This window comes from Rhea pennata, chromosome 8, assembly GCF_028389875.1.
Source record: "Rhea pennata isolate bPtePen1 chromosome 8, bPtePen1.pri, whole genome shotgun sequence".
In the NCBI taxonomy this organism is placed as follows: Eukaryota; Metazoa; Chordata; class Aves; order Rheiformes; family Rheidae; genus Rhea; species Rhea pennata.
In genome coordinates, this window is record NC_084670.1 from 11166220 (window position 1) to 11191960 (window position 25741).

Consider the following 25741-nt stretch of genomic DNA (forward strand, 5'->3'; position numbering starts at 1 on the left):
AGTCAGGTCTAATAACACCTACAGGGTTGAAGCTGGATTCATAATTACATTATTTTAAAGGGGCTATGAATGTGTATGCCCAAATATTATTATCTTACTCAATCGAATATTTCTAATAATAGTCATACAAAGGCATGTTCTGTTTTTTGCAGAACAGGAGAATGAAATTTGACATGTAGCCTTTCAGTATCCTTAGAGAAATCAGTAGCACATTTGACTTCACCAAGGTTGGACTCCAGACTATAATTCATTACTTCTGTGAATGTGTTGGATAAATAAAAAATTGTTAGAAAGAGATCATATTCTGGTAAAACACATGGTGTTAATTCTTTATGCTAAACTAACTTAAACCTGCTAAAATGACACTCTGTTCTGAAGAGCAGCTACATAGAAAGATCTGTTGTGTATGTTTAGGCATATCTATTTGTTTAAGTAACTTTAAAAGAGCTGCACAGAAAGAAAACTAATGAGGAAGTAAATTCTGTTCTGCTGTATGCATCCATTAAATGGTTTGCTAATTTTTTTAAATGCTTTTGCAACCAGCTAACATCTGAGCTTTAAGGATTATTACTGAAATTGCAGTTGAGTTTATAAGGATTGTCATTTAGGGAAAAAAAAAACTTTACTTTTTAATTAAACATTCTATTTAGAGAAAAATACAGAAATGAGGTGAAATAAAATTGTGTCAGGGATAGACAGGTGTTGTCTCTGTGACCTTTTGTAGCTGCTATTAACTGGATTGATAGATGGAAACTAGTGTAAAAGTAAACTTTTACTTTATACCATTTGAAGTTCCAAGACTCTGATTTGTTAATGCAGGAGAGGAGAAAGGGAATTAAGGGATGTAATTAGCAGGATTCTACGTAGATAGTAGGACTGATGGGACCTGAGGAGGTTTGCAAGGAACTTTGAGGCAGTAGAAGCATGCAGTAAACACGTCTCCTTCAGAAACTTGCACTGAAATATGTAAAATGAACAAAGATGAGCACTGATTCTGAGTATTCCCATTAAGTAATTCTGTACCTAGCAGGCAATTTTCTGTCTATTAAGGAAATTGGGGCAGATCTTGCTTTCCATTGGGCTTTTGCGGTTCCATGGCCTGGGGAGGAGATGGAATAGGAACCAACAGTAACAGTGTACTGGTGACCTGACTGATTTATGCATTTTCTTCTTTTGAAAGATCATGATCCATTTCCAGTGAGTAATTTCGTGTCTCAGTAGCTCATATGCCTTGATAATCTTTAGCTTGTCTCTGTAGCCTTACTTTCTGTGTAGTGTAGGTCTTGGCATTTTGAGTGTACCTCTGGTTCTAGTATCAGCTGTATATATATAGGAAACTCAGCTTGAGACTTGAGGCTTTAGAAGCACTCTATGATGCAGAAATGAACTCTAGTCAAGCCTATATTAGTAGAAAAAATGGTTAATAAAAAATAAAACAACTGTACAACCATATTCAACTAACATGAGAACACTTTGAACAGGCACTTGAGCTACACATGTTTCTTTATCTTAGTCTGTGCCTCTTAATTTAAAATGTTTGTATGTTCCTTTCATTTTCATATTTTTTATTTATTTAGATGTGCACAGTAAAATTTGGTAATATAAAAAGCATTTGATGATTTTCAGTGGTTTATCTGACTTGGTGATAGATAGTGTCTTTTACTTGCACATTAAATGTCATGATGAAGGATATTTAAACATGAAGCTTAAACACTTATCATGGGAGAGGAAGTATACTTCTATAACAAACTTATGAAAAGGGAGATAACAGTAAAAATATTTTGATGCAACTTGCAAAAACTGATTATTTAAGTGATTGAAGAACTTAACTAGTCTGACCCAAATGTTAATACAGAGCTTTTTCTTTTATTAAACACAGAACTTGTTAAAAGCTTTTGCGTTTTGGTCAGTGAAAGACTTTTCTAAGGTGAACAAAGGACAGTCTTTTCTTCTTCACCAAAGCTCATTAATGCAGATTTAACTATTTTGAAGGGAGGCATGCCTTTACAGAGTGCCTCATGTGATATTTTCTGCTCGTTTTCTGATTTGTATTTCCAGAAGTAATTCAAATTTGAATCCCTTTAAAGGGGGGAAAGGGTGGTGGAAGAGAGAAAGAGAGAGAATTAAATTTGCATTGACAAGCACCTTAGTTCTCCTTTTTCCTGGAATTGGGAGTGTCTGGGGCTGATCTTTGTCCTTGCTGTTTTACATAGTGAAGCAGTTAGAGAGTCCAGTTTGGCTGAACTGTGAATGTTTTGTGGGGAGATTTGGGAACTTTGCCTTCAGGATATGTCTGAGTGTGCCCCACACATGTGCATGATCAAAGAAAAGTAGATCACATGTGTACTTTGAGGAATTGCTTTCTTTATTCATTATTGAGTAGTTGGCAAAGGTCGTTTCAGTTCTGTGTAGTAATCGAAAGAGAAACAGAATGTTAGATAATTGGAAGAGACTAAAAAATCCCAGCATTTTCCCACTCTAAATCTGTCGTGCTCCCAGATCTTGAACATTTTATGCAGTTTTGGTTACCTTATATCTAAAAGATACAGTAAAGGCTAGTAATGATCATTAGAAGTGTTCAGAAAGCTTCTGTAACTGGTCAGACTAAATAGTCCAAGTTAGCTTGGACAAAAGACAACTAGATGGGTATGCGTATCATGTATAAAATCATAAGTAACATGAAAAAATCAGTAGTGTGGTCAGTCACTTTGGTAACACAAGAAAACATCTAAATGAACTGAGGCTGACAGTTTTATAACCAAAAATTAGCTTTTACACAAAGCACAAGTAAACTCTGAAACCACCTAATTTCATTTGGGAGCCAAAAGTATACAAATGTGTTCAAAAAACAAATGAACAGATTGACATACAAGTTTTGAGTGATCATAAACTATAATGCAGCCTCTAGCTTTAAAAGTCTGAGGAACTGAGGTAGTACACTGCGACCCCTCTTGCTATTCATGGTTTGTTCTTAGACTCTTTCTTAAGAATTTGTTATAGGTTGAGGTCACATTTAACTGACTTTGAGCTTGCCTGCTATGCTTCTGTGACAGAGTTGTTAGTATGGTAGGGTATGGAAGTGGTCTCTGGGTAGGCTGATTGTGTAACATGGTTCAGAGTGCTTAGGAGAGTCACAGGATTCAGTGTGAGAGAACAGGCTGTAAAATCTAGCATATGGATTGGAGTGTACAGGCTGAAGGGCTTCAGTATTGCTGTTAGATGAATTGTTGTAAATAAGTAAGTTTTTTGCTTTAGCGAAAAGAAAGCATTGCATTTTAATGTGTCACATAGCTCAAGCTTTTTGTGCCGCTTCCTATATTCAAAGTGAGTTCATTTGTATATGAGAGTACCTGCTGTATTGGTGTATAATGTATTGGCATACAGCTGCCTTATTGCTGGAGCTGAGCAAGCTATTGACTTTTTCAAGGGCTCAAGACAACTTTGAATTTCCTGTATGAAGTGTGTTTTTTGTGCTCTACTTGAACAGAAACGGGCGGGTAGAGATTAACTGAAGCATCACTTAGATTTGCAGTAGCCTCTATGTAGAGGTTTGCAGATCTCCCAGTAACTGTGAGACCTACAAGTGAAATTGTTTCAGAATAAAGGTTACAAAAGTATCAAAATACTTGGTAAAAGGTTTGAAATGATGTGCGAGTCATTATTCTAACAAGTATAAAGTTTGGGGGTTTAGCAGCACCTAATTTATGCTAATTGTGCAAACATGCGATTTGCAAGGCTTAGGAAGACATCGGTCTAAAATGATGCATCTCTGAATTGCACTGGACTGGGTATGTACGTGTTAGACTTTGAACTACCCAAATCATTGATCCTACCAATGATATCAAAATAGCAGGTTATGAGACCTGAATCTTATGCAAGATCTTTTCTAAATTGGTTTTGGAGTGAGGTGGTTTTTTTTGTTTTTTTGGGGGGTTTTTGGTGGTTTTTGTTTTTTTTGTCGTGATATTAAAAGGTGTTTTGTTACCTTTTGATATGCTTTCCTTTTCCACTTATGAAGGCTATTAAAAAGCCTTTTTGTGGAATATGGATACTGTATTTTTGTGGTGTTTTTATTTTTGTTGTGTAGCCAGACCTAACTCCTACTTAAGAATTCCAATTCTGTGGCATTCATCTACTTAGACACCCTTAAATCTAGAGGACGTTTCTGTATGATTTTTGTCTCTTTGGTCCATTTTTCAGCTCACTGAATCATTCTTGAGGTTCATTAAAATCCACTTAAACAGTGTGACTCGCTTCTGTCAATAGTTTGAAATGGCTTAATTGCTATACAATTTGTTCTGGAAAGCATATTTATTCAGAGGGTAATGAATCCTGTTTGAATTTGTGCAACTTTATGTTAACTTTTTTTTTTTTTTTTTTTTTTTTTTTTTTTTTTTTTGCTATTTTCCCTTTTCTTCCAGTTACTTCTCAAACTTTTGATCCTAGCCTCAGAAGGTCACACCTAAAGTAGTCTTGTTCCTGTGCTGAGTTCAGCATGCTAGGGAAGTTGTTTGATCTGCAGCAGTTACTGCTACATTTCAGCACATCCCTATATACACTGAAAAATGACTCTTTAATATAAACAGTGCTTGTTGGGAAGTTACGCTTTTCTTGTTAGCCGTGGGAGATGTTTATTAGCTTGTGGTACCGAGTGAGAGGTTCAGGGAGTTCCTAGGTCGTTATTTGTTATGGCCAAATCCACTCTATTCTTTTTTTTTATCTTGGCTGGTACTTCGTAATGGTTATGAGACTACTTGTTGGTACTGTGGCTCACATCTTTTAGGAGAAAAATGTTTCCCCTTCTCAAACTTGTGTCCAACAGTAGCATCTAATTCTGGAAGGAAAATGGTATGAGAAGGAGAGAGCATATTAGAAGGAATGACCCAGCGGGTAAAAAGGTGGCAGTTCGTTTAGAATCCCCTATGTGGGGGGTTATTTTGAGCCTCTATCTTAAAGACCAAAAAACCCAAACCAGCGTGCGCAGCAGAATAAAGCATGATGTAACAAGTGCAGTGCAAACCAAAATTGTTCAAAGAATGGAACCTTATCCAAACAAGGAAAAGAAATTTTTTGTTGTTGTTTTCCGTGGAGGAATTTATGGAATTCCCCAATCTGGATGCTCTCATTACAAGAGAAGTTGGAGGAACTGCCTCAAACTGATGCTTAGAGATTTCAGAACAATCGATAGAATGAACAGTACAAATTTGCTAGCGCAGATGGCGTTCATCAAAGAACTCTGAAAGAACTTGGGTGTAAAATTGTGGAGCTGACTGTGGTGTATGCACTTAAGGCAGTCTTGGTAGCAGAGGAATAGCACGCATGATACCTGTTTTCAAAAACTGGGAACCAAAGGAACAGGCTTAAAATGAGCTGTTTTACTGGCTGGAGATTGGGACTGTTGTGGGTTATGCATGGTGTGCCCACATCTTGCACATGGCATAAAAGCCTCGTATCTCAAAAAGCTTGAGTTCCAAGGTATGGAGAAAAGTGACAAGGATAGCTGGAGCTATGGAGTAACAACTGTACAAGGAGTAAGAATAGATTAACCTTGCAGCTTGAAGAAAAGAAATGACTGGCAGGGGGTATAATGTTGTCAGTGACATGGAGAATATGAATAAAGCAGGAATATTCTTTAGTTCTGCTATTTGAGGGAAAGCTAGATGGATTTCTAGTCTTATCCAGTCTTATCCATATCTTCTCTTTACCTTCCTTAGAAATCTTGTTCTAACTTCTTTAGGGTTCCCAGTAAGCACTTTTATATGGGATGGTTTTATTAAATAAATCGATGGTTTTGCTATGAGTAGTATGGACCCAAGTTTCCTGTACTATCTCAACACTCAATGTTCCCTTGAGGAATCCCTGGCAAAAAGATTGTGAGGATGTGAGGATTTCAGTCTAGTTGGAGGGAAGGGAGAACAGCCTTCAAAGGCCATGGTAATCATAGAGTATCCTTGTATTACATTTTTTTTAAATACCTAGAATAATGTAATTATTGCCTGATGAAAGTTGGCACATTTTGGAGTTTTTATAGATACACTGGTTTTATTAAAGGAAGGAGAAAATTAATATCATGAGTAAATAGTCTCTTGACAAGGGAGTCTGGCTGTATTTGAGCAGGTGAGGAATGCAGTGGGAACATAAAGAAGATGAGGCGTGTGGTGTGGCAAAGCTTGCTTGCTGCCTGGGGTCTCATGATATTACTTTAGCGACAGATTTTAAAGTTCCTGTGAAATGTGGAGATCTTCATCAGCTGCATGCAGTTTCCCTTCTCTTCTCCATATGCTAAATATACTGTTTGTATTGCTGTATTAGAAATTAAATCTGAGTAGTGATCTTTAATAAGCATACATGCCATTTATAAGGAGAAGTTTTTTTAATTAGATCATTTCAATTTTGTTTTTGATCAGAGCTCAAATAGCTTTTGGTATGTACACTATATTCTTTTTTTCCTTCTGTTCTTCTCTAGCCATGCTTTGTCATGTTTTTGCTATTGATGGTTTGTGTTTTGTTTTTTTTCTTCATAGTGACTACAGTTTCTGTCTCACCTCTTTGATGGAAGAGGACTATGACCCAGAATTGAACTCTCCATTGTAGAACAAGAAGCTCTTGTTGAATAATTTGTCTTCTTTTAAAAGCAGCACCCAATCTACAAGAAGTAGAGTAGAAGAGATCATTTTTGGACCTGGCATTTTTCTGTTCATGTGACCTGTGTTTCAGCATGTAAATGGTGAACAGGGGAGAGAAATATTTGTGCCTGCTTTTGAGCTTTGCATCAAGTAGTGCTTAGTTCTGTGGAGCATTATAAGTTACGTGAAGTCCAGAGTATATCCAAACATTCTTTTTTTATTATTATTATTATACCTTTTTAGCTACTGTATGCGATTAAAAATGAAGTTTATGTTTTAAGAGCACTTGGACAGATGCTTCTTGTTTAGATCTCATTATTTCAGGCAAACATTTTTATATAACATAGTCTTTTTTTCCAGAGTTTTCAGATCCATCTGCTACAGACCATGAATTATCCAGCAGACTTGGGTGCATCTGTTCAGTATTAACCATGGGGTTGCTCTGAATGTTGTCATGCAGACTTGACAAACCTTTTTGTAATGTAAAGGCTGACTTCTGTAGTACCACGACCAGAGGAAATTTAATGAGGTGAACGTGGTCGTGGTTCTTTTTAAAAAATATAAATTACCTTCTTAGGTATTTTTTTTGTAGTGTGAGTGCAAAGAGAGGTTAAAATGAGCAGCTGAGGGGGTGAAGGGCACAGTGGGCACGAAGTGCGGCCTCTCGTGCTCTGCTTCAAGACGCACTATTGCCTCAAGGCTGGCCTTACGGCATCCTAGAGAAAGAAGGAACCAGGAGGTCTGAGTGAAGCACAGAAAAAAGTGAGGACATCGGACTGCGGAGGCAAAACTCTGCGTAAGTGATCTTTATACTTTTTTCCTTTGCCTTATGGTTTTGACTTATTCGTGGCCCAAAACAGAGTAACAGTAAAATAAGAATTTTTAAGGTTTTGATCAGTGAAAGTTGCTATGACATATCAGGAAGAACAGTTCAGCTTCAGATTCCTCAGTGAGGTATATCGGCTGATCTTCAACTGAACTTCCATTAAGATACAGAGCCTTCAGCCAGCTTTTTTTTTTTTTTTTTTCTCCCCCCTAATCATTTAGTTCCTTACCTGGAAGGCAATTTCAGCATAGGATGTTCATTAGTGTGTGGAACTTGGTGGATCTGGATAGAATTTTGAATTGTGAGCTCAGGTCTCTGATCTGCACTCAGTGTCTCTAACCTTATCAGTTTAGTCATATTTAGTTTACTGCCCTTGGAATAAAATATACAGTGATCACCCATTTGTAGACTGTGAGACAACAAGCAATGAAGGACTGGATCCCAAATTCTGGCATTTTTAGACTTTCATACATCTGTGCCTTGAATGATTTGTGTATGCTATTCTGTTTTCTTCCCAACTCTAGAGCCTATCCTACCATGAATTTTGTAGAATGTGTTTTTAAAATGGAATTGTAAACAAGTAGTACCTGGGAGTGTTTAAGTTCTTACCTATCTTGGTCAGAGAAATAAAGTCAGCAGTGAAAGCTGTGTTTAAGTATAGTTGAAAAAACTATAGCACTTTTCCCTTCCTTTTATTATAGATCAGGTTTTGGAAAGTAGAATTGTGTGGTTATCTCAGTTTGGGAAAGATGACAGGGAATATTATTTTCTTCTTATTACTGACAGATCTTGGCCATGAGGTTTGATGCCTCATTTTATTGAAGGGAGACACTGGACCTAAATGGCGCAGCATGACTTTGTTCCTGCCTGGCTTAACTTCTCAACGCCACAGTCAGCCAAGGTAAATTTCAATGCAGATCAATTGCTGTTACAGCTATGAAAATTTAAAAAAAGGAAGAAAGAAAAAGAAAAAGCTCCAATGTTTTCCTGAACTTCATTTTAACTTCTTTTGTCTTTTTAAATATCTAGGAAAAGCTTTTGGGGGGAACTTAAGGTGGAAAAAATCACATTTGTTTGTTTCAGCGAATGCATCCCTTCTATTTCAGAGGAGGAACAATTCTTTGCATTCAAACATGGAAGTAATTCAGTGTCTTTACCTTGAGTCTTGAGTGGAATCCCAAGTAGAAAAGGATTAAGGAAACTGCTCCAACACTGTGGGGGGACCATGGGAGTGTCAAAACTTGACCTGCCACTTATTTACAGATTAGCATATAAGTCTCTGTTTTTTGATTCATGAAAATAATCTGGCTCTTGCTGGATTGCTCATTGGTAATAAACTCGGAATGTTTGATCCACTTAAAACCTAGGCTCTGCAATTTTTATAAATGAAACAAGGTGAAGAGTAACACATTCTTTGGAGTTTTTATGCTAAAGCATTAGTATTTTCCACGATATCCGTGTCCTTTCAGCCCAAAAGTTCTCTTTGCTTAAGTATCTGAATTTTTGTCAAACTGTTCACATCTTCTGTTGCTGCCAGTTCTCTTGCCCGGAGAGAGTGTGTGTGTGTGTGTGTGTGTGTGTGTGTTGGAGGTGGGGAGGGTTGTCAGTGAATGAACACCTGTGTATCATTCGTAAGATTTCTTAAATGAACTCTGCAAAAAATATGTGTTTACAAAGACTCTGCTGGTAAGTTCAGTATGTTAAATTCTTCTTGTTTTTGTTTTATGCCATTTTGATGGCATAAATGTTTGATGTCAGCTAAGCAGTATAGATACAGATGCTGTGTTCTAGTACAGCAATGTGGAGGTTTAGGGGGAATTGTTTTTTTTGTTGTTGTTTGTTTGTTTTTGCAAACTATCCCACTTGGTCTAACAGGCTTACAGAATGCCCTAAAGAGTGCTTTGTTACACCACCTTTTTCTTTCTGCAGTCCCCTGCAACCAGCTTTGAGAAACATGGAGAGCATCTTTCACGGGGAGAGGGCCGCTTTGGGGTGAGCCGTAGGAGACACAATTCTTCTGATGGATTTTTCAATAATGGACCCCTCAGAACAACGGGAGGTGAGTAAGAGGGACTAGAACACAGTCTGAAAACCAACATCCTGGAATATTCTACAGAATGGAGAATTCTGCAGAATATGAACAATATTTTTTCAAAGTACACTCTTTCAAAATGCTCTGTAGGAAACTTGTGCTATTCTCTTCTCCCATGCCACGTGTTCAGGCTTTAAGGAGGTTCTGTGGTAATTGTATGTACATTGTTCAGCTTGGTTTATTTTGAGATAATCACACTGTAGCATAAGTTTGGCCTAGTAGTTATTTAGTGAATATTGACTTAACAACAAGAAAAACGTCCTGATGTTTCTAGAATTCTTCATGCTGTGTTGACTTATCTCCTTTTTGTTTAGACTGCTGGCATCAGCCATCCCTTCTCCGCCATGATTCTGTAGATTCTGGTGTTTCTAAAGGAGCTCATGTTGGGCTTTCTGGCAGTCAGCCTGGCTGGCATGGTCCCTCACGGGGCCATGATGGTGTCAACCAGCGTGGCGGAGGAGGAACTGGAGTTCATCGCCACTGGAATGGCAACTTCCATTCTCGGAAAAGTTCCACCTTTCAAGAAAAGCTGCCTGTTGAAGCCAGGGAAGAGAAGAAGGAAGATAAAGAGAAGTTACAATTTGAGGAAGAAGACTTTGTAAGTGTATAGCTTCTCATTAGAAGTGGCAGCTGAGAAGTGGCTTTTTGGTTCTCATTTTTGTTAGCTTTGGTAGGTAGCAAGGATCTAGAGTTACATTCCGTTTAGTGTTTGAGATCGCTACAGATTAACAAAATGATCCCAGTGCTTATAAGTTAATTAGTATCCAGAGTCCTAGGGACTTGGTGACCTCTTGGATCATGGGTTTTGGCACATTATAATATTTTGCCAAATGGTTATTATGAACTGAAGACAGCTTTGTAACACCAGTGAAACTCAAAAGGTGACACTTTGGTCTGCCACAAGAGTAGTAGTTGTGTTGCCTTGTGGCTTTGCTCACAAAGCCATTTTTGCTCCTTAAGAATATCTATTTGGTGTACCTTCAGCCTACCTGCTCTTTCTGTCCCCTGTATTCTGGTACATGTTACTATGTGTGATATCCTTCACAAGGTTATTCATGACATGTGCTCAGACCTTTGCAACCATCTGCCTTGGATTTTCTGGAATAGTACTTTCTTATCAAATATTGTTTACTTATCTCTGTTAATTTAAGGATCAATGCTTTTTCTCTACCACGTCTTTCTTCCATCAGTATCTCCAGTTGATCAATTTTCTTCTTATTCTGGCATTCTGATTCATGTGGAGTATTATCAGTACAATAGTTCTTATATCTACACTCTGTTTTTACCAGAATATGTTTAGTTTTCCAAACTTTACCAGGTAATACTTGGACTTTCTGCTTTATCCTTACCATATGCATTCCTAAATACTAGTATGTCGAGGTGTGTGCACCTTCCCTGCTTTTTCCTTATGATTTATTTTTTTTTTATTTCTCTTGTCTTATGATGAAGATTTTATTTTAGGCCAAGCATTTTATTTTCTGTAGCTTGTGTTTTGCTCTCTAGACTCTTCTTGACCAGTGTAATGAGGTCACTATCATCTCTGAAGCACTGGTAAATGAGTCTAATGTGATTCCAGTTACTTCATCTTGTGGTGCTAAAGCCATTGCCTCTCGCAATAAGAGTATGCAGAGTTGTTTGTGTCAGTCTTGAACATTTTACCTAATCTCTCTTTTGACTTTGCCACTGGAAAGCTAGTTATAGCTAAAACTGTCATGGCAGTTTGTTGCTGCTTTTGTTTGGGAGGTTAAAAGTTGAAGTGAAATATGTGAATGCCACATGGCTGCTTCAGGCCTGAACGTAGAGACTCCATTTAAACCGCCACGTGAGCCAGTCTGAATTAAGTTGCTGGACTTTTCAGTCTTATGCCCAGGGAGTGATTGCATGATCTGTTCAGCTACCCCTGCTGTAGGAACTGGTAGCCTACTCAGAGGATAGTTAGTTATCACCTTGTATCTAGGTGACTTCTGTTAAACTGATTTCCCAAAAATGTTGTGATTCAGAATTTCTGTGAGCCTATTCTTTAGACTGTCAAAAGCCTGTTGAAATGTAGAATGTTATCATAATGATTACGATTATGTGCAGTTGTATTCTGTCTTAGTCTAACTGTCTTTCGTGTACCTTGTCATTCTCTTCAGCACCTTGAGGAGCATCTTTCCCCAAATACATGGCTGTTTCTTCTGTAATTACTTCCCTAACTTTTTTTGAAGATGATATCAAGCACTTTATAGCCTAGTAGCCAACTTTGCTGAATAACTCATGTGTTGTCTTTGCCATAGTGGTGAAGCTAATGTAGACTGTGGCTAAGTATGTAGCTGGTAGGCCTGTGCAGCCAGCGAAATGGTAACACTTTTTCTGAAAGGTCTGCAAAACTGGCTGTTAGCCTGAAGTTCCTCTGCAATGTGAGCACAATTACAGTAAAACTGACCTAAGAAACGAAGCATTGAGAGGACGTTTTAGAGTCTGAGGCAGTAATTTACACTATGGTTTAATATTTTTTCCTAACTTGTATAGAATAGGAATGCCTGCTATTTCAGAAGCTCGTTATTAGAGACTTATGCTGTGGTCATAGTAACTAATATATGAAGAATTCACTAAAAAGACAAAAAAGATTATTTTGAACTTTAGCTGGGGGAAGAGGAATAGCTTGTCAGGAACATTTGTCACTGAGTACTTGTAACTTTTGTACTCTTTGCCTTGAGCTTGGATATGACCTTAGTTGTTCCAATGATACTAAATCAGAGGTAAGTCTGCAGAGAACACAGTCTGCATACAATATTGTTCTGAAAAGTGGAGCTTAACATAAATAATGTACATGTAGCTTTTTTTGTCTGTAAATATATATGTATACACACAAACACACACACACACACACAGACACACACATATATGTATATTTGCCTCTCCTTTCTATCAGGAAGCCTAGCATGTTTGCTTTGTTGGCTGAACTGTAAATGTGAGTCTTGTTTAAAAATAATAGTAATAAATAAAAATACATATATATGGGAAGTGAGAAGAACTTTACATGTTGATGATGTTGATTCTCTGTTACACTTTGAGGTGCTGATTAAATAATTCTTTTATGGCTGTATTAGTTGGCAGAAGTTACTTAATTATACAGTAGAGGAATAAGATACTCTTCTAAACACTCTGATAGTTGTGCTGGAAATAGAGCAAAAGCCAAGGAGACTAAAAACTTGATTTTAGATATTTTGTGACAGAGCACTCTTCTAATTCAAGCGCTGTTTAGAGAAACCTGCTTGTGTTCTATTGGGTTACTAGGAGTGTGGTATGTTAATACAGGCTTTTCTTTGTTATTTGCAATATAATGACGTACTCAGTTGGACTGTCTTTTTACAGCCATCTTTGAATCCAGAAGCTGGAAGACAGAACAACCAGAACAAACCTCTAGGGATGCCTTCTGGAGTATGGGGTAGGTAGAGGTATTTACATCATTTCATGGAATGTGATGCTCAAGCAGAAAGTTACAACTGATAGTTAAATGCTACTTTATTTCTGCACATGGAAGATCCTGAGGGCTTGAGTGAAGGAGACAGTTGCAGTTTTCTCTCCTTTGTTTTCTTTCCGCAGTCTTCACTAATCTCTTGGTCTTTTTTGCCTGCCTGTTCTTGTCATGGAAAACTGCTAGTGGCAGTAATGTCACAGCTCTGTTTGCTTACCATTCTACTGCAATCGTAATTTCATGCAGACATCACTGGAAAGACAGAGCAGATGTGAGTGAACGAGACATCAGTTTCTGGTTTGTGATCTTCATAGATCTTTAGAAATACAGCAACATTGTCATAGTTCAATGGTTTGGATTTATTTGCTTTTTTTAAAACTTGGAACGGACTTACCTCTGATTGTGATGTGGGAGAATCTATGCCTTTTAAAAGAACCTAGAGTGAAACAAGGTAGCAGTTCTAGGAACTAAACATGGGTTTGTTAATCTCTAGAATGCAACTGGATTAATTAGCTTCGGTACTCTAAAGAGTAAGTAAAAGTACAAAAAATAGAGTTCTTGCTATAATACGAGACTTTACTGTCTTCCATATTTGTCAGATATTTACTATTCTAATAAAAAAACTATTTAGTTTTTATGTTTGGTTTTAGGTGTTTATATTATTACTGCTCTCTAAATTCTTCTAGTCCTGAAGTTGTGTTGATTTATCTTAAGAAAAATACTAATTATTTTTGTTGAGAGAGTGCCACATCTTTTGAGGTGTAAGTTAAGCAAAGTATTTCTGCTGTGTTAGTGAATTAACACAGTTGATTCACAGTTGTTCAGAAAAATGCTAATATCTGCTCTGATTCTTGCAGCATGACACAAGGCTGTTAGCTGATGTCGCTGTAGACTTTTCCCTTCAGCTCAAGGGAGCTGTTACGGTTTAAATGAAAAAATTGGGTTTTGACATTTTTTGCCCAATATCTCTGCTTGAAGCTAAACAAAAGAACAGCTGATAGCAATCGCAGAATCGGGCATGTGTAGCATATAAGACTAGAGGGGAGAAATTGGAACAGTGTACTGAAGCTGTTATGAAACTGAAGTTTTATATTTCAGAATCTTTCTGATTTTATTTTTATAGAAAACCCTCCTAGTGCCAAGCAACCTACCAAGATGCTGGTCATCAAAAAGGTTTCAAAAGAGGATCCTGCTGCTGCCTTCTCAGCTGCATTTACATCACCTGTTTCTCACCTGGCAAATGGCAACAAAGCCACCACTATTGTCCCAAGTGTCTACAAAAATCTGGTTCCTAAACCTGCAGCTCCTCCTTCCAAGGTACAGAGGTTTCCAGCTAAGTTTTAAAAAAACAAAAAACAAAACTCGGATCAAGGGAGGAATTTCTCCCTTGACATGGGAATCAAACCTCTAACAAATAAGAGTTTGAATAGTGGGTTTTGGAGCAGTAGCCCTTACAATCAAGACTTGCCTTTTAAAGTTTTTGTTCCCTGTTAAAATGCCATTTAGCCTGTCCATATATAAAACTTACCTCTGTTTTGACTGAACATCTGTCCCAATGGTCATGTTCTGATGTGCTACAAATCCTTGTCTTAATTAGATAAAACAGGCAGATCTGGAGAGGTGGAATGTGTGCTAGGATGTCCTTGAATTGTTCATGTAACTACTCTGAAAACTTTATTGGATTATGATATTTTGACATGCTTAAAACACAATTGGGCTAAGATCAGATTAGATTGTATCATCCTGCAGTGTAGCTTTTTAGTTGAACCTTAAAGACTAATCTGAAAAAGTAATGGATTTTGTGCCTTCTTTGTGATTGAAATAGAGAAGTGTTAGAAAAAAAAAGTGAATTTTGTTTCTTATGTTAGTTCTAGACTTTGTCTTGCCCTGTTCTCCAGAGAATCTACATGTATAGATGCCCTAAAAATCCTGCAGGGTTGGTATTCAAGTACTAAAGAAGCTAAACCAAGGAAGTTAAATTCTTGTTTAGAAAGGTGTGGGAATAATTACCAGTCCTGATTGATACATTCCAGCAAAATCTTTCTTATGATTAGAAGAGTTTTGCACATTTCGAAAGTAACAGCTAAATCAAAACAATTAACAATTTTTTTAAGTAAAGTTAAAACTTTTTACCATTTATAAGTTTCTTCTGAAATTCGGATCACATTCTGCCAACTGCAGGAAAAAACTTGCCTTATTTGATAGTCATTCTAATCATTAATATAAAACCTTAAACTGATCTCAGTGTCATGGCATAATTTGGCCCATTATGAAGGATTATTAACAAAAATATATATTTATTGAATCAAGCCAGTAAGTCCATGCACGTACTTGTTTAGAATTCGGAAGTTATACAAGATGTAGTTTCTGATGGTCACTGGGTCTCCTGTGGCTTTTATATTTGCTTGTACAGCTTTGATGTATGTGTATATATAGTCTTATCTATTTTTGGTCTGAGTATTTTGAGTGGTTTTGAAGCGTGAAGCCAGTGATACATTTTCTATCCAGACTAGGAGGTTGTCCCCTTGATTGGTCACAAAAAAATCTGTTTTATTTGAAGTAGAAACAAATACAGCTTTTCTGTCTCAGCTGTTGCTATTGAGTGCAAAATATGTTGAGAGGTCTAGACAATAGTGCTGCACAAACTGTAGACCTTGAGAGACAGAAATAGGCTTCTGAAAGCTGTGTAAATGTGCCTAATGGTACTGCCATTCCTGGTATACCTTGTTGTTTGGAACTGTAGAAGTTGGACTTAAAATCTGTTTAGCTATTATTTTTTGCTCTGCAGTCACAATTGCATTTGTTTTGGTGGCTTCTAAAGCACTTAATGGTTGCCTTTTTTTTTTAATTCAGTCTAGTCAAAACTCTTTCAAAGCATTTCCTAAGTGTGCCCTGAAATTAGAATCTATAATTTCTGTTTTGGAGGAGTCCAATGATTTGTTAATCTCTGTTCACCGTTGAAATAGCCCCTTTAATTTTTATAAATAATTTAAGAAATGTTTTTGTTTTACTGAGACAACATTGTGACTGTGGTATGGAAGTTTGTATCAAAAATACTGGGTTTTTTTGTTAGGTGGTTTTGCATTTTATGTAGCTCACTGGCATTTTAGTTTTTTTTTATTATTTAAATTGTAGGATATGGCAACATATCAGCTAGAAAAATAGTGTGACTTTTTGTACAAACAAGGTAGTTACGGTAGAATGCATTCTTCTGAGGACTCTAGAAAGTTGTATGGAAATTTTGCCTAAAGTAATAGAGGGGTTGAAACATTCCTGTTGATGAATTCAGCAGTATTGGAAAGTTGTCACAGGCAAACGTTTTTGTTCGTTGTACTAAATAGTATTGAGAGGAGAAGAACTCTGCAGTGGAAACAAGTACCTTCTTTAAAGACAGCTTGTTGTTCATCACTAAGTAACGTATATGAAGGTAGTAATCTGTAGATAGTCCCTTCTGATGTTCAGCTTTACCTCTTGGGTCTTACTTTACTCCAGTAGCCTCCCTAAAATACCGAGAGGGGTCTGTCTTTGAATTTGTCTGAGCTGCCCCTTTGTGGAATCTGGGAGAATAACAGTTAGCAGCCTAGAAGTATCTGAATTAGCAACCAAGGAGTGTGAACCGGACAGTCGTGGGAATCTGCAAAGAGGAACTTCTTGTCAAAATAATTCTCCATCCTGATGTTAGTACCAGCTAATACTGTGCAGGTTAGGCCCTTTTCTACATTTGAAGGGAATGTTTGGAGTCTGTAGTGTGAGTGCCAAATAATTCATTCAGTGAGGTGAACACTTCTTGGTTTTCGAGTTGGAGTGGAAGATTAGTAATGTGAATGTGCTCATGGTCTCCCCTGAAGGAAAAGAAACACCCAATAGACAGCATACTGAAATAATGGCTTTTACTCTCATCTTTTGCAGAAAGAAAGATTTGCTTCATCTCAGGTTTAATTTAATCCCACTATGCACTGATTATTTTGCTAATGGCTTCAAGTTGGCCTCTGAAGTCTAGCTGTTCAAAGGAACAGTGTGTTTTAATGCTCTGACAGGTGTATTGCTCACACTACTTGATGTAAGTCTCTTGTTAGGATCCCTGCAGTATAGGCTGTCGCTGTACAGGATTTGTCCTTGCTTTGAGAGAGGCCCAAAAACAACATTCCAAGGAGCAAAGATTTATCTTGAAGTCCTTGCTTTTCAGGCAGACTAACTGCCAGTTATCTGAATGGATAGTGCATAGAGTATCCAGAGCAAAACGGCTCTCTTACGTTTTAATGAACTGGTTTTTCGGTAATAAATTCTAAAGGTTTTTCCTTTTAGTTTTTATTTGATTTTTTTTTTTCTTTAATCAGTGCAGTGATGGACACACAGAGCCATATGACAGAAAGGACTCATTCTCAGCCCAGATGGAAGCATCCTTTGATGTTTCTTCTTCACACAGGGGAAGTTCCTGTCAAGAGATGCAGACCTTTTTGTGGCAACAGTGTTCCCATGTCTGAAATAGGAATGTAACTGGGATGTTTTACATCGTGGCTCTGAATAGCTAGCTCTAGGATACACTGTGTCATTCCATTGTGGTTCCAGCTAATGGACAGTATTGGATTTTTCTCTCCAAGCACTAGCAGTGTTTTAGTAGAGGTTGGTGACCACAAAGCAGAATTTTGATGTGGTCTGGGGAAATTAGAAGAAGATGGAGGGAAAAAAAAAACAATGATTTTAGGATTAGGCTTGAGATTTGAGACAGAGGCCTTTATGTGTGTGAGGGGGGGGAGCTGTACAACAGACAATTTAAGCCAATGTAATGTTTGTTAAGTTGTTTTACTGCTTGTAATCAACCCATTTTTGTGCCGTACCATTTACTGTCTAGTGTTTTGTGTTCTCTTCAATATAGCCAAGTCCATGGAAAGCTAACAGAAGTGAACATAAACCAGGCTCACTTTCCTCTGGCCGTGAATCTGCCTTTACCAGTCCAGTGTCTGTAACCAAACCAGCGGTACTGGCGAGTGGCTCAGTCCTCACCTCTCCCAAAGAGGTAAGGGGTTGGGTTCAGAGGTCGGATGGTAACTTTACTGCTGCCACCTACTATAGCTTAAACAAAACAAGATCCTGTGTACATAGTACCTGGTTTTGCACTCTTGAAGAATGACTCACTTGTACATTCTTGTTGTGCCACATCCCTAATGCACTTAAAGAAATAAAAATGTAGCTTATCCAGATGTAAAGCATTGCCATTGGTGTTTGTCCAGAGGTATTAGAATTTCCCTTCAATATCATAAGGTACAAATGCTTTAAGTAATACTGCATGAGTAATTAGAAATGCACAGAATCAGTGTCCACGGTCTGTGTTATCAGAGTGCAGATACCAAGAACAGGCATGAACTGAAAGGTAAATTGATTCCTATGCTATCCTTTAATATAGGAGGAGATGAAGGAGAGTGACTAACTTCATTTTCTTCCTCTCTAGAAGAACAGGATCAAGTGCAATGAGCTCTTAACATTCCTAAGGGTTTAAGGAGTTTAGTATGTGGACACTTCTACTCTTCAGCTACAGTGTCTGTTCTTAATGTTGTTGTTGGAAGGGTGTAGTGCACTGAGGTTAAAACTGACTTACTTCTCGTCTTTCTTCTGAAGTGTGGACAGAACTCTGGAATGTAAATCTCTAACACTTCAGCAGTGCTTGTGATGCATTTTGGCCAGCATTTTTATAATTTCCCATAGATGGGGACAGTAAAGAAATTTTTGTCAAGTAGTTTGTATACCAAATGCTAATTTGGGTCTTGAAACTGCACAAGGTTTGATGGAAAAGTGGCATTGAATATTTTTTCCCTCCAATCTTAGGAAACAAAACTCAATAGGTTTGTGATCATATGTTTAATAATAATAAAGACTGCTATAAGTGATTTATTGACAAAATTTAAAATTAGCATTCTTTGCATTTTAAATATAATAGTGATTTTTCTAGTTGTCTGTGCATTTGTCTTTCTCCTTTACAGATATTCTAAAAGAAAATCTATTATATTTATGGTTCTCTGCTTTGTAGGATTTACGTTAAAACAGCCTATACTTTTCTGTGTTAACCACTAAGTGTAAAGGCAGTCACCAGAGCAATAGTTAAAAAGCGTGTCTGTCATTTGAGAGTCTAGATCTTGCATTGTATCCTTTTATCTTCTGCCTGTTGTTAGACCAAGTCCTTTGTGCTAGTGACTACCTTTCTGTGCAGTGCACAGCATAGCATGCATAGTTTTGCAGCATAAATATGTAAACAAAATAAGCTTTCACCTCCAGGTAAGTACCGAGAGGGAATGTGCACTTTATATCACAGAGTAGTAATGCAAGTAATCTCTGACTTTTTTCTTCAGCGAAGCTCTTGCCTGAAACTTTACTCAGTAAGGCTGTAAGTATTAATCTGACAACAGGACTAGGCAGTTGGGCTTTACCCCTAGAAATAACAGAACTTTCTTTACTGCTGCTTGTATTACTAACATCAATCAACTAAACAAAAAGATCTTAATCTTATCGAGCTGAGACTGCGCATTTGTAATACATTTTTCCTTTAATTTATTGGAGACGCGCAGTATGAACAGGACCATGGCCAGCAAATAATACATTAGTTGTAGCTCTTATGGCCTACTACATGTAATCTCCCCCCTTTTCACTTCTGAAATGGGTAATGCATCTCCTGCAGAAGTGTTGAAAATAGCACTATTAGTCATAAGAGACCAGTGTCTTGACATCCAGGAAGATGTTAACTAACACTGTCACAGGGTCTCCGCAAGCCAATCTAATATAATCCTTAACTCTGTAGCCCAAACTGTTAAAATCATACGGAGTGGCACTTCTGTATGAGTAGCCACCCCTTTTATAGCCTGAGATCTGAGCAAATCTGAGATTATGTTCAACTTCCTTGTAAGAAATCTGAGAAATTCTTTATTTCAGTCAAAGGGCTAAATTTTCCCTTTAGAAGAGATGCCAAAAAATGACTACTTGTATGCATTTATATAATGGTCTCTTAATATTGTAAATCCTTCTGCAGAAGGTTCTGAGTAACATCAAAACTGAGATGAAATTCAGTCCCTTTTCAAGAATCTGTTATTAGGCATTAGCTGTAATGTTTTCCACTGTTTCCTTGATGTGTAGAAATTAAGTCTTGGTACATCAGCGGTTCTATGCATCACTATTAAAAAGGCTATTATTTGTAGTGAAGAGCTCAAGTGCAATATTGGAATATTCCAAACTACCAGAAGACTTTTAATTTTTAGTCTTTGTTCATTGTTACCTTCTGTCACTTGCAGTCAAATTACCATGTTGAGAGCGCTAAAGTACTATACTAGCTTTTTATCCTAACATTCACAGCCATTTGTTATGTCTCTTGCAATTGCCCAGTTTCTTTCACAATATTGAATTGAGTAAAATCTGAGAAGACTACCTGACAAATGTTGCCATAAGGCGTTACTTACAGTACACACTTCTCCAGCAGAGGCATATCACACACCAGCGTCTTATGTTCAGCAGGCACCGGAAATAGAAGCAGCAGTTGCTGCCTTGTTCTTGTTTCGCTAAATATTTTGATTTCCTTGCTCTTTGTACAGAGACCTGTGTAAAGTAAAGTAGATTTATTTTGACGAGCCTGAGTTTGCAAGCTTCTCAGTCTAGTTGAAGACAGGAAAAACATTACAGGCTTCAGGAAACTTTTAGACTGTTTTTAATTTGAGGAAAAGAGAAAAATTGAAGCACTTAAGGAAGAATGCTTTGCATGTGAGTTTCTAGGTTGTTATTTTGAACTGAGTCAATTGTCCATATTAATGAGTAAATTTCTCATCATCTCAGAGTAGCCAAAGACGAACTCCATATATGAGCAGGAGCTTAAGAGGCTGGGAACTTTCACACAATACATCCTTAATTTTCTCTTTTGCAAGTCCAGTCAAAGTGACAAAACAGATTAAGCTGAAAGCTCATCTTGGTTAGCAGTGTTTTAATAGTACTGTTGTGGCTGGGACACTACTGCTGTGCAAACTGCTGTGCTCTATGCCTGGTTTACAGATCTGAGGTAATTAAGAAAGCTAAACACCATGAGAAACACTGTTGAAAACCATGGGAGGTTACTTTAAGTTTGTAAATTGAACCGAGTAGACTTCTCACAGAGTCCAGGATTGTCCATGTCAGTTCTTCACAGAGAACCCTCTGGGCTGTGAGTATAGGTGGGCAGGCATCATCAGCGTGCTTTCCAGGGGAGTATACTAGGGCTGAGGCTGCTTGTTTTGCATGTAGCTGTGGTTAAGGATGTGACCACTCCCTGGAAGGAGAGTACCAACCCATACCTTAGTTTCAGAGCAGAGCTGGCCAGGATGGCTTAAGCCACAAGTTTGAACTGAACCTCATCTCCTTGTTTGTTGTGTATGTTTGTGTGGTGTTTTGTGGATTTTTTTTTTTTTCTCAGCAGGCTGAGAGTGCTTCATGATTTTTCTCTGCACCAATTTTCTATTGTAGTCTTTGGCATTACTTGAGAGAGAGTTGCGCTGCCCAGGAACAAAATATGTGTATTCATGGCCACATGAATGAACAGCCAGAGAAAGAAAAAAGTAGTCAATAGTGGTAACTGGGAGAATAATGTGCTGGTAAGAGAAGTGAATTTGTAAAGCCGGTCAGGATTTTGATGGGAAATTGACATTAGATTTCTTGAGGGGTTGAGAGCCAGCCAGGAAACTCAGGCAGATGTTTAAAAGATATAAGTACAGGCACTGATGAAGAGCCCATTTTAGCAGCAGTACAGTTCAAAAGTCTCTGTGTTCTACCTTTCTTGTCCAGAGTCCTTCCAGCACCACCCCTCCCATTGAGATCTGCTCTTCACGCTTGACAAAGCTGATGCGCCGCACCACCGATAAAAAGAGCGAGTTCCTGAAGGCACTGAAGGATGACAGGAATGGGGAGATCACAGAGAACAGAGAATGTGACAAGCTGGATGATGTAAGATTAGCATCTTTGCTGTATATCTGGACATTGTGCATTTAAGGAATTAGGTGCTGAAAAAACAGAGCAGTGTATGTAATTCAGACCTTGGAGGAGAAAAGGACTGGCTTCTGTTGGTCTAGCGCACATGTGCCTGTATTGATAGCGAGCTGCTTACTGAAGTCCTGCCAGTAGTAGCCTTCTGCCATGCTGCCACTGAGATAAAGAGCAACAAATGGGAACACTTGGAAACTCAGTGCTTTGTGCATGCTGATATGCATGTGTAAAAATACTAGGTGCAAACAGCAATTCCCAATGTTGTTTCAATGCTCTTCTGTATGGAAGCTGGCTGTTTTCAGGCAAGTGAGATCAGGGTTAAGATCTTAATTTCCTTTCACAACTCCTTGTCAAACTACATCAACAGTGATGTTGAATTTAGTGCTGGTGAAAGATGCATAGTGGCTCGAGCCTCAGGCTTGGACTAGACCCTTAAATACATACATTTTGTAGTTTAATGTTCATATAATGGGCCTCCTTAAGAGTATATCATTCTCATGGTTTTCTTATTCTGACTCTGAAGCCACTAATGATGGCTTTGTAATGCTAGCACTTATTCCCTTGACATCAGACTGCAGCCTGACAAATGTCATTCATGCCTTGTTCTCCTTGTTGTCCTGGCCTCTACCTGGCCAGGTAGAAGTTGCTTTCAAGCACTGTCAGTCCAGGCTCTGTTGAAAGCACTAACTCTAAGTGAAAGATTTTACTTCACTTCAAGAGCAGAAGCTTGAACTTGAAACTGTTCTTCAGTGCTATCTGTGCAAGCACATCTTGACACTTTCATTTTTCTTTAGATGGAGAGCAACAGCACACCAGAACCAAAGGAAAATTGGGAAGAGAATTGCCATCAGAATGGCCTCTCTCTCCCTTTGCCAGAGGAAGGAGAAAACCTCTCTCATTCATTGGAAGCAGAACACAGGTGAGGAAGTGGCAAAATAGGAGTGTCTGGAATAAAGGAGGCAGACTTCTGACACTGTGCAAGAAGACGACAGCTGTTTCAAAGAAAGCTCTGTGCCTGGGAAGCAGCACTAGCTTTGTTTGTACTGAGCTAGAGATGTGTGGGCTTCATTACTAGTACTGATCTGGGTGGAGGCTTGCTAAAAGTAAAACAAGGCACTGACAGCTGAGCCAATATTTTGCCAAGGTCTGTAATTAAATTCCTTTGCTTCTCTAATGCTGCATCACTGTGTGGTAATGCTGCCTAGATATTTACCTGCCCACACAGGGAGGCAGCCAGTCTAGTGTCATGCTGGTTAATATACAAGAGGTATCCTAAATGTGAGAGTCTGGGAGAATCATGGGAACACACGCGCACACACACACACCACACTTTCTTACATTGTTCCTGTGTGGCTTTAAATACTGTAAAGTTGGGAGGGGGTAAGAAAATATTTGTTTAATATCTTGACTTTATCGTGCTAGAGTAAGCAGCGTATGAGCATCTAATGTAAGTGGATAGTAAGTTTTAGAAGATCCTGAGCTGAGATACTGGTTTGATTGCTTATGTCCTCCTTCAGTGTCCCTGGGTAGAATTTCAGATTTCTGCCTTGCTTTCCTCCTGCCAGAGTGGTTATGTGCAGGGCTCTGAGGATTAAATACTTGTAAAACAGAGTATGAAAAATGTTGGATAAACACCAGGCATTGATAAGTAAAACATAGAAGATGATTTCTTGGTTAATTGGGAATGGTTAATACAAAATCTCGTGCTTTATGGATAGACTATTTTCTCCTTTGTCTCTGTTTTCTTGCTTTAATTCCTGTGCCCTCTTCCCTCAAATCAGGTTATTGAAAGAAATGGGATGGCAGGAATATCCTGAAAATGATGAGAACTACCTTCCCCTCACGGAGGATGAGCTCAAAGAGTTCCAAATTAAATCAGAGCAGGTATGTTTACAGCTATTGCCACAGTGACTGCTCTTCTTCTCCCTTCTTATGTATAAGTTTTCTGCAGTGTAATTTTCAGGATGTTCCAGAGGACAAGGTACTGAACCCAAATAGTAGTGCAATAGATGATTGCCTTAACTGTACTGAGAGAGGATATACAATTAAAAATATGATCTATGTCTACAGATGGTCAGTGATAACTTTCTGCACTTGTGCTAGTTTTGAAACTTATTTTCATTCCTATAGCGAAGAAGAAACGGATTTGGGAAGAATGGATTTCTTCAGGGCCGCAGCTCCAGCCTGTTGTTCCACTGGAGAAGCACTTTTAAGACAAAGATTGAGGACTCGGATACAGAAACTAGTAGCAGTGAAACTTCAGATGACGATGCCTGAAAGCGGGCACAAGAAAATTAAAATAAATAAAATCAACCCAATAAACTCAGTTCATAGTTCAACATGTGTTTGGGGGTATAAACTAAACAGTTTATTCTGTCTCCAGTCTGTTCAGTTTTTTCTTTTGTTGTTGATACTTCATGCACAAGGGAAATAATTGTATCCCAAAGAAGAGAGAAATTGGCTTCTTTAGCTTTTTCTTTTGGTTTTGCCCTAATGCTTAATAGAAGTTTGTGCAGCTAGCAAATTTTGAGGAAAATCCCTTGTGGGGCAGTGCACAAGTTCAGTCTTGTAAGCAGGATACAAGTGACTGACTGATCTTTGCAACAACAAGCTTCTAACAGTGCCGCCTGCATTACATAATGTTGTGCGGTAACAATGTGCTAAAACAATCATTGTCAATGACAAAATGGCTATTGAAGTTCTAATTGTGTTAAATTAATGCTAATAACATGAACTTTTTATTTTATTTTTTTTTGGCGGCTCGGGGAGCTTCATCACTTAACCAGGCATTTGTGGTTTTCTTTTTTTGGGTACAGCTGTAAAATATTTGGATATAGGAATTGTTTGTGTTCTTCTTCTTGCAGCCTTGATATTCAGGGTGGATTGTAAAATATAAATTTTTGTGAGATTTCAAAGATTAAGATTATTTTGATAACATTATTTACAGATTTAAAAAAGTGACTATCACATTGAGTCTGTATGAGGGGGAAAAACTACTGCATCAAAAATAACTAACTTGGAATAAATATTTTGCATCAGTTTGCCAATTCTAATTGTCTTTCTTATGTAAGAAAAGCTTTCCTTTAAAGGGACTTGCAACTTTGGGGTTTTAATAGCACTGAGGATAAATACTTTCTTCTCCCACTGTATTTTTCCGCTTGGCAAACATTACTGTAGTGCTCAGACTGCAGAAGCTATACTCTTCCTTTAAAAAGGGAGAGCCAATGGTGAGATGATAGCCCACGTTTGTTCAAAAAAATATATATGTGTGTATATATATATATATATCTCAATTCAAATTATCTTCTACTAAAGCAGTTCACTTCTTTTCTGCTTCATACAAAATAGACAGTGAAGCTCGACTGGTTGGTGTCACTTCCTGTTCCTAGTGCAGTGCTGCTGTTTGTTCACAACATGGCAAGGGAATGTCTGAATCCAAAGCTGTTTTCATTGAAGTCTTTTTTAAAAATTCATGAAAACATTTCTATTAGATTAAAAAAGATTTTACAAACAACTCATTTGTGGCCTAAGCTATTTCAGTGTCTGTTTAAGCTGAGCTTGTACAGAAACATTTTTGATTGAGGAGTATCGACACAGTTGTGCAAGTCAGTGGGTGGAATTGCACACTGAGTATGAAATTCAGGTCTCATTGAAATGATGAGACACACCTGCTGACCTTGGTGTGGGCAGGATTTCACACTGCGTTTTGCTTGTTTTTAATCTACTCCTGACAGGCAAAGAAGTGATAG

General features: G+C 37.9%; 1 protein-coding gene across 1 annotated transcript in view; it reads left to right on the forward strand.

Annotated features, from left to right (window-relative positions):
* GPBP1L1 (GC-rich promoter binding protein 1 like 1) overlaps positions 1-25039 on the forward strand; it is a 34206-nt gene extending 9167 nt beyond the window's left edge. Inside the window, exons 2-12 of the mRNA XM_062581816.1 lie at positions 6525-7422; positions 8239-8353; positions 9382-9511; positions 9859-10142; positions 12902-12974; positions 14128-14321; positions 17881-18021; positions 21795-21953; positions 22787-22911; positions 23774-23876; positions 24123-25039. Of these exons, the coding sequence (XP_062437800.1) occupies positions 8294-8353; positions 9382-9511; positions 9859-10142; positions 12902-12974; positions 14128-14321; positions 17881-18021; positions 21795-21953; positions 22787-22911; positions 23774-23876; positions 24123-24269 (1416 nt within the window). The 5' untranslated portion in view covers positions 6525-7422; positions 8239-8293 and the 3' untranslated portion in view covers positions 24270-25039. The remainder of the gene's footprint in view (positions 1-6524; positions 7423-8238; positions 8354-9381; positions 9512-9858; positions 10143-12901; positions 12975-14127; positions 14322-17880; positions 18022-21794; positions 21954-22786; positions 22912-23773; positions 23877-24122) is intronic.
* The last annotated feature ends 702 nt before the right edge of the window (positions 25040-25741 follow it).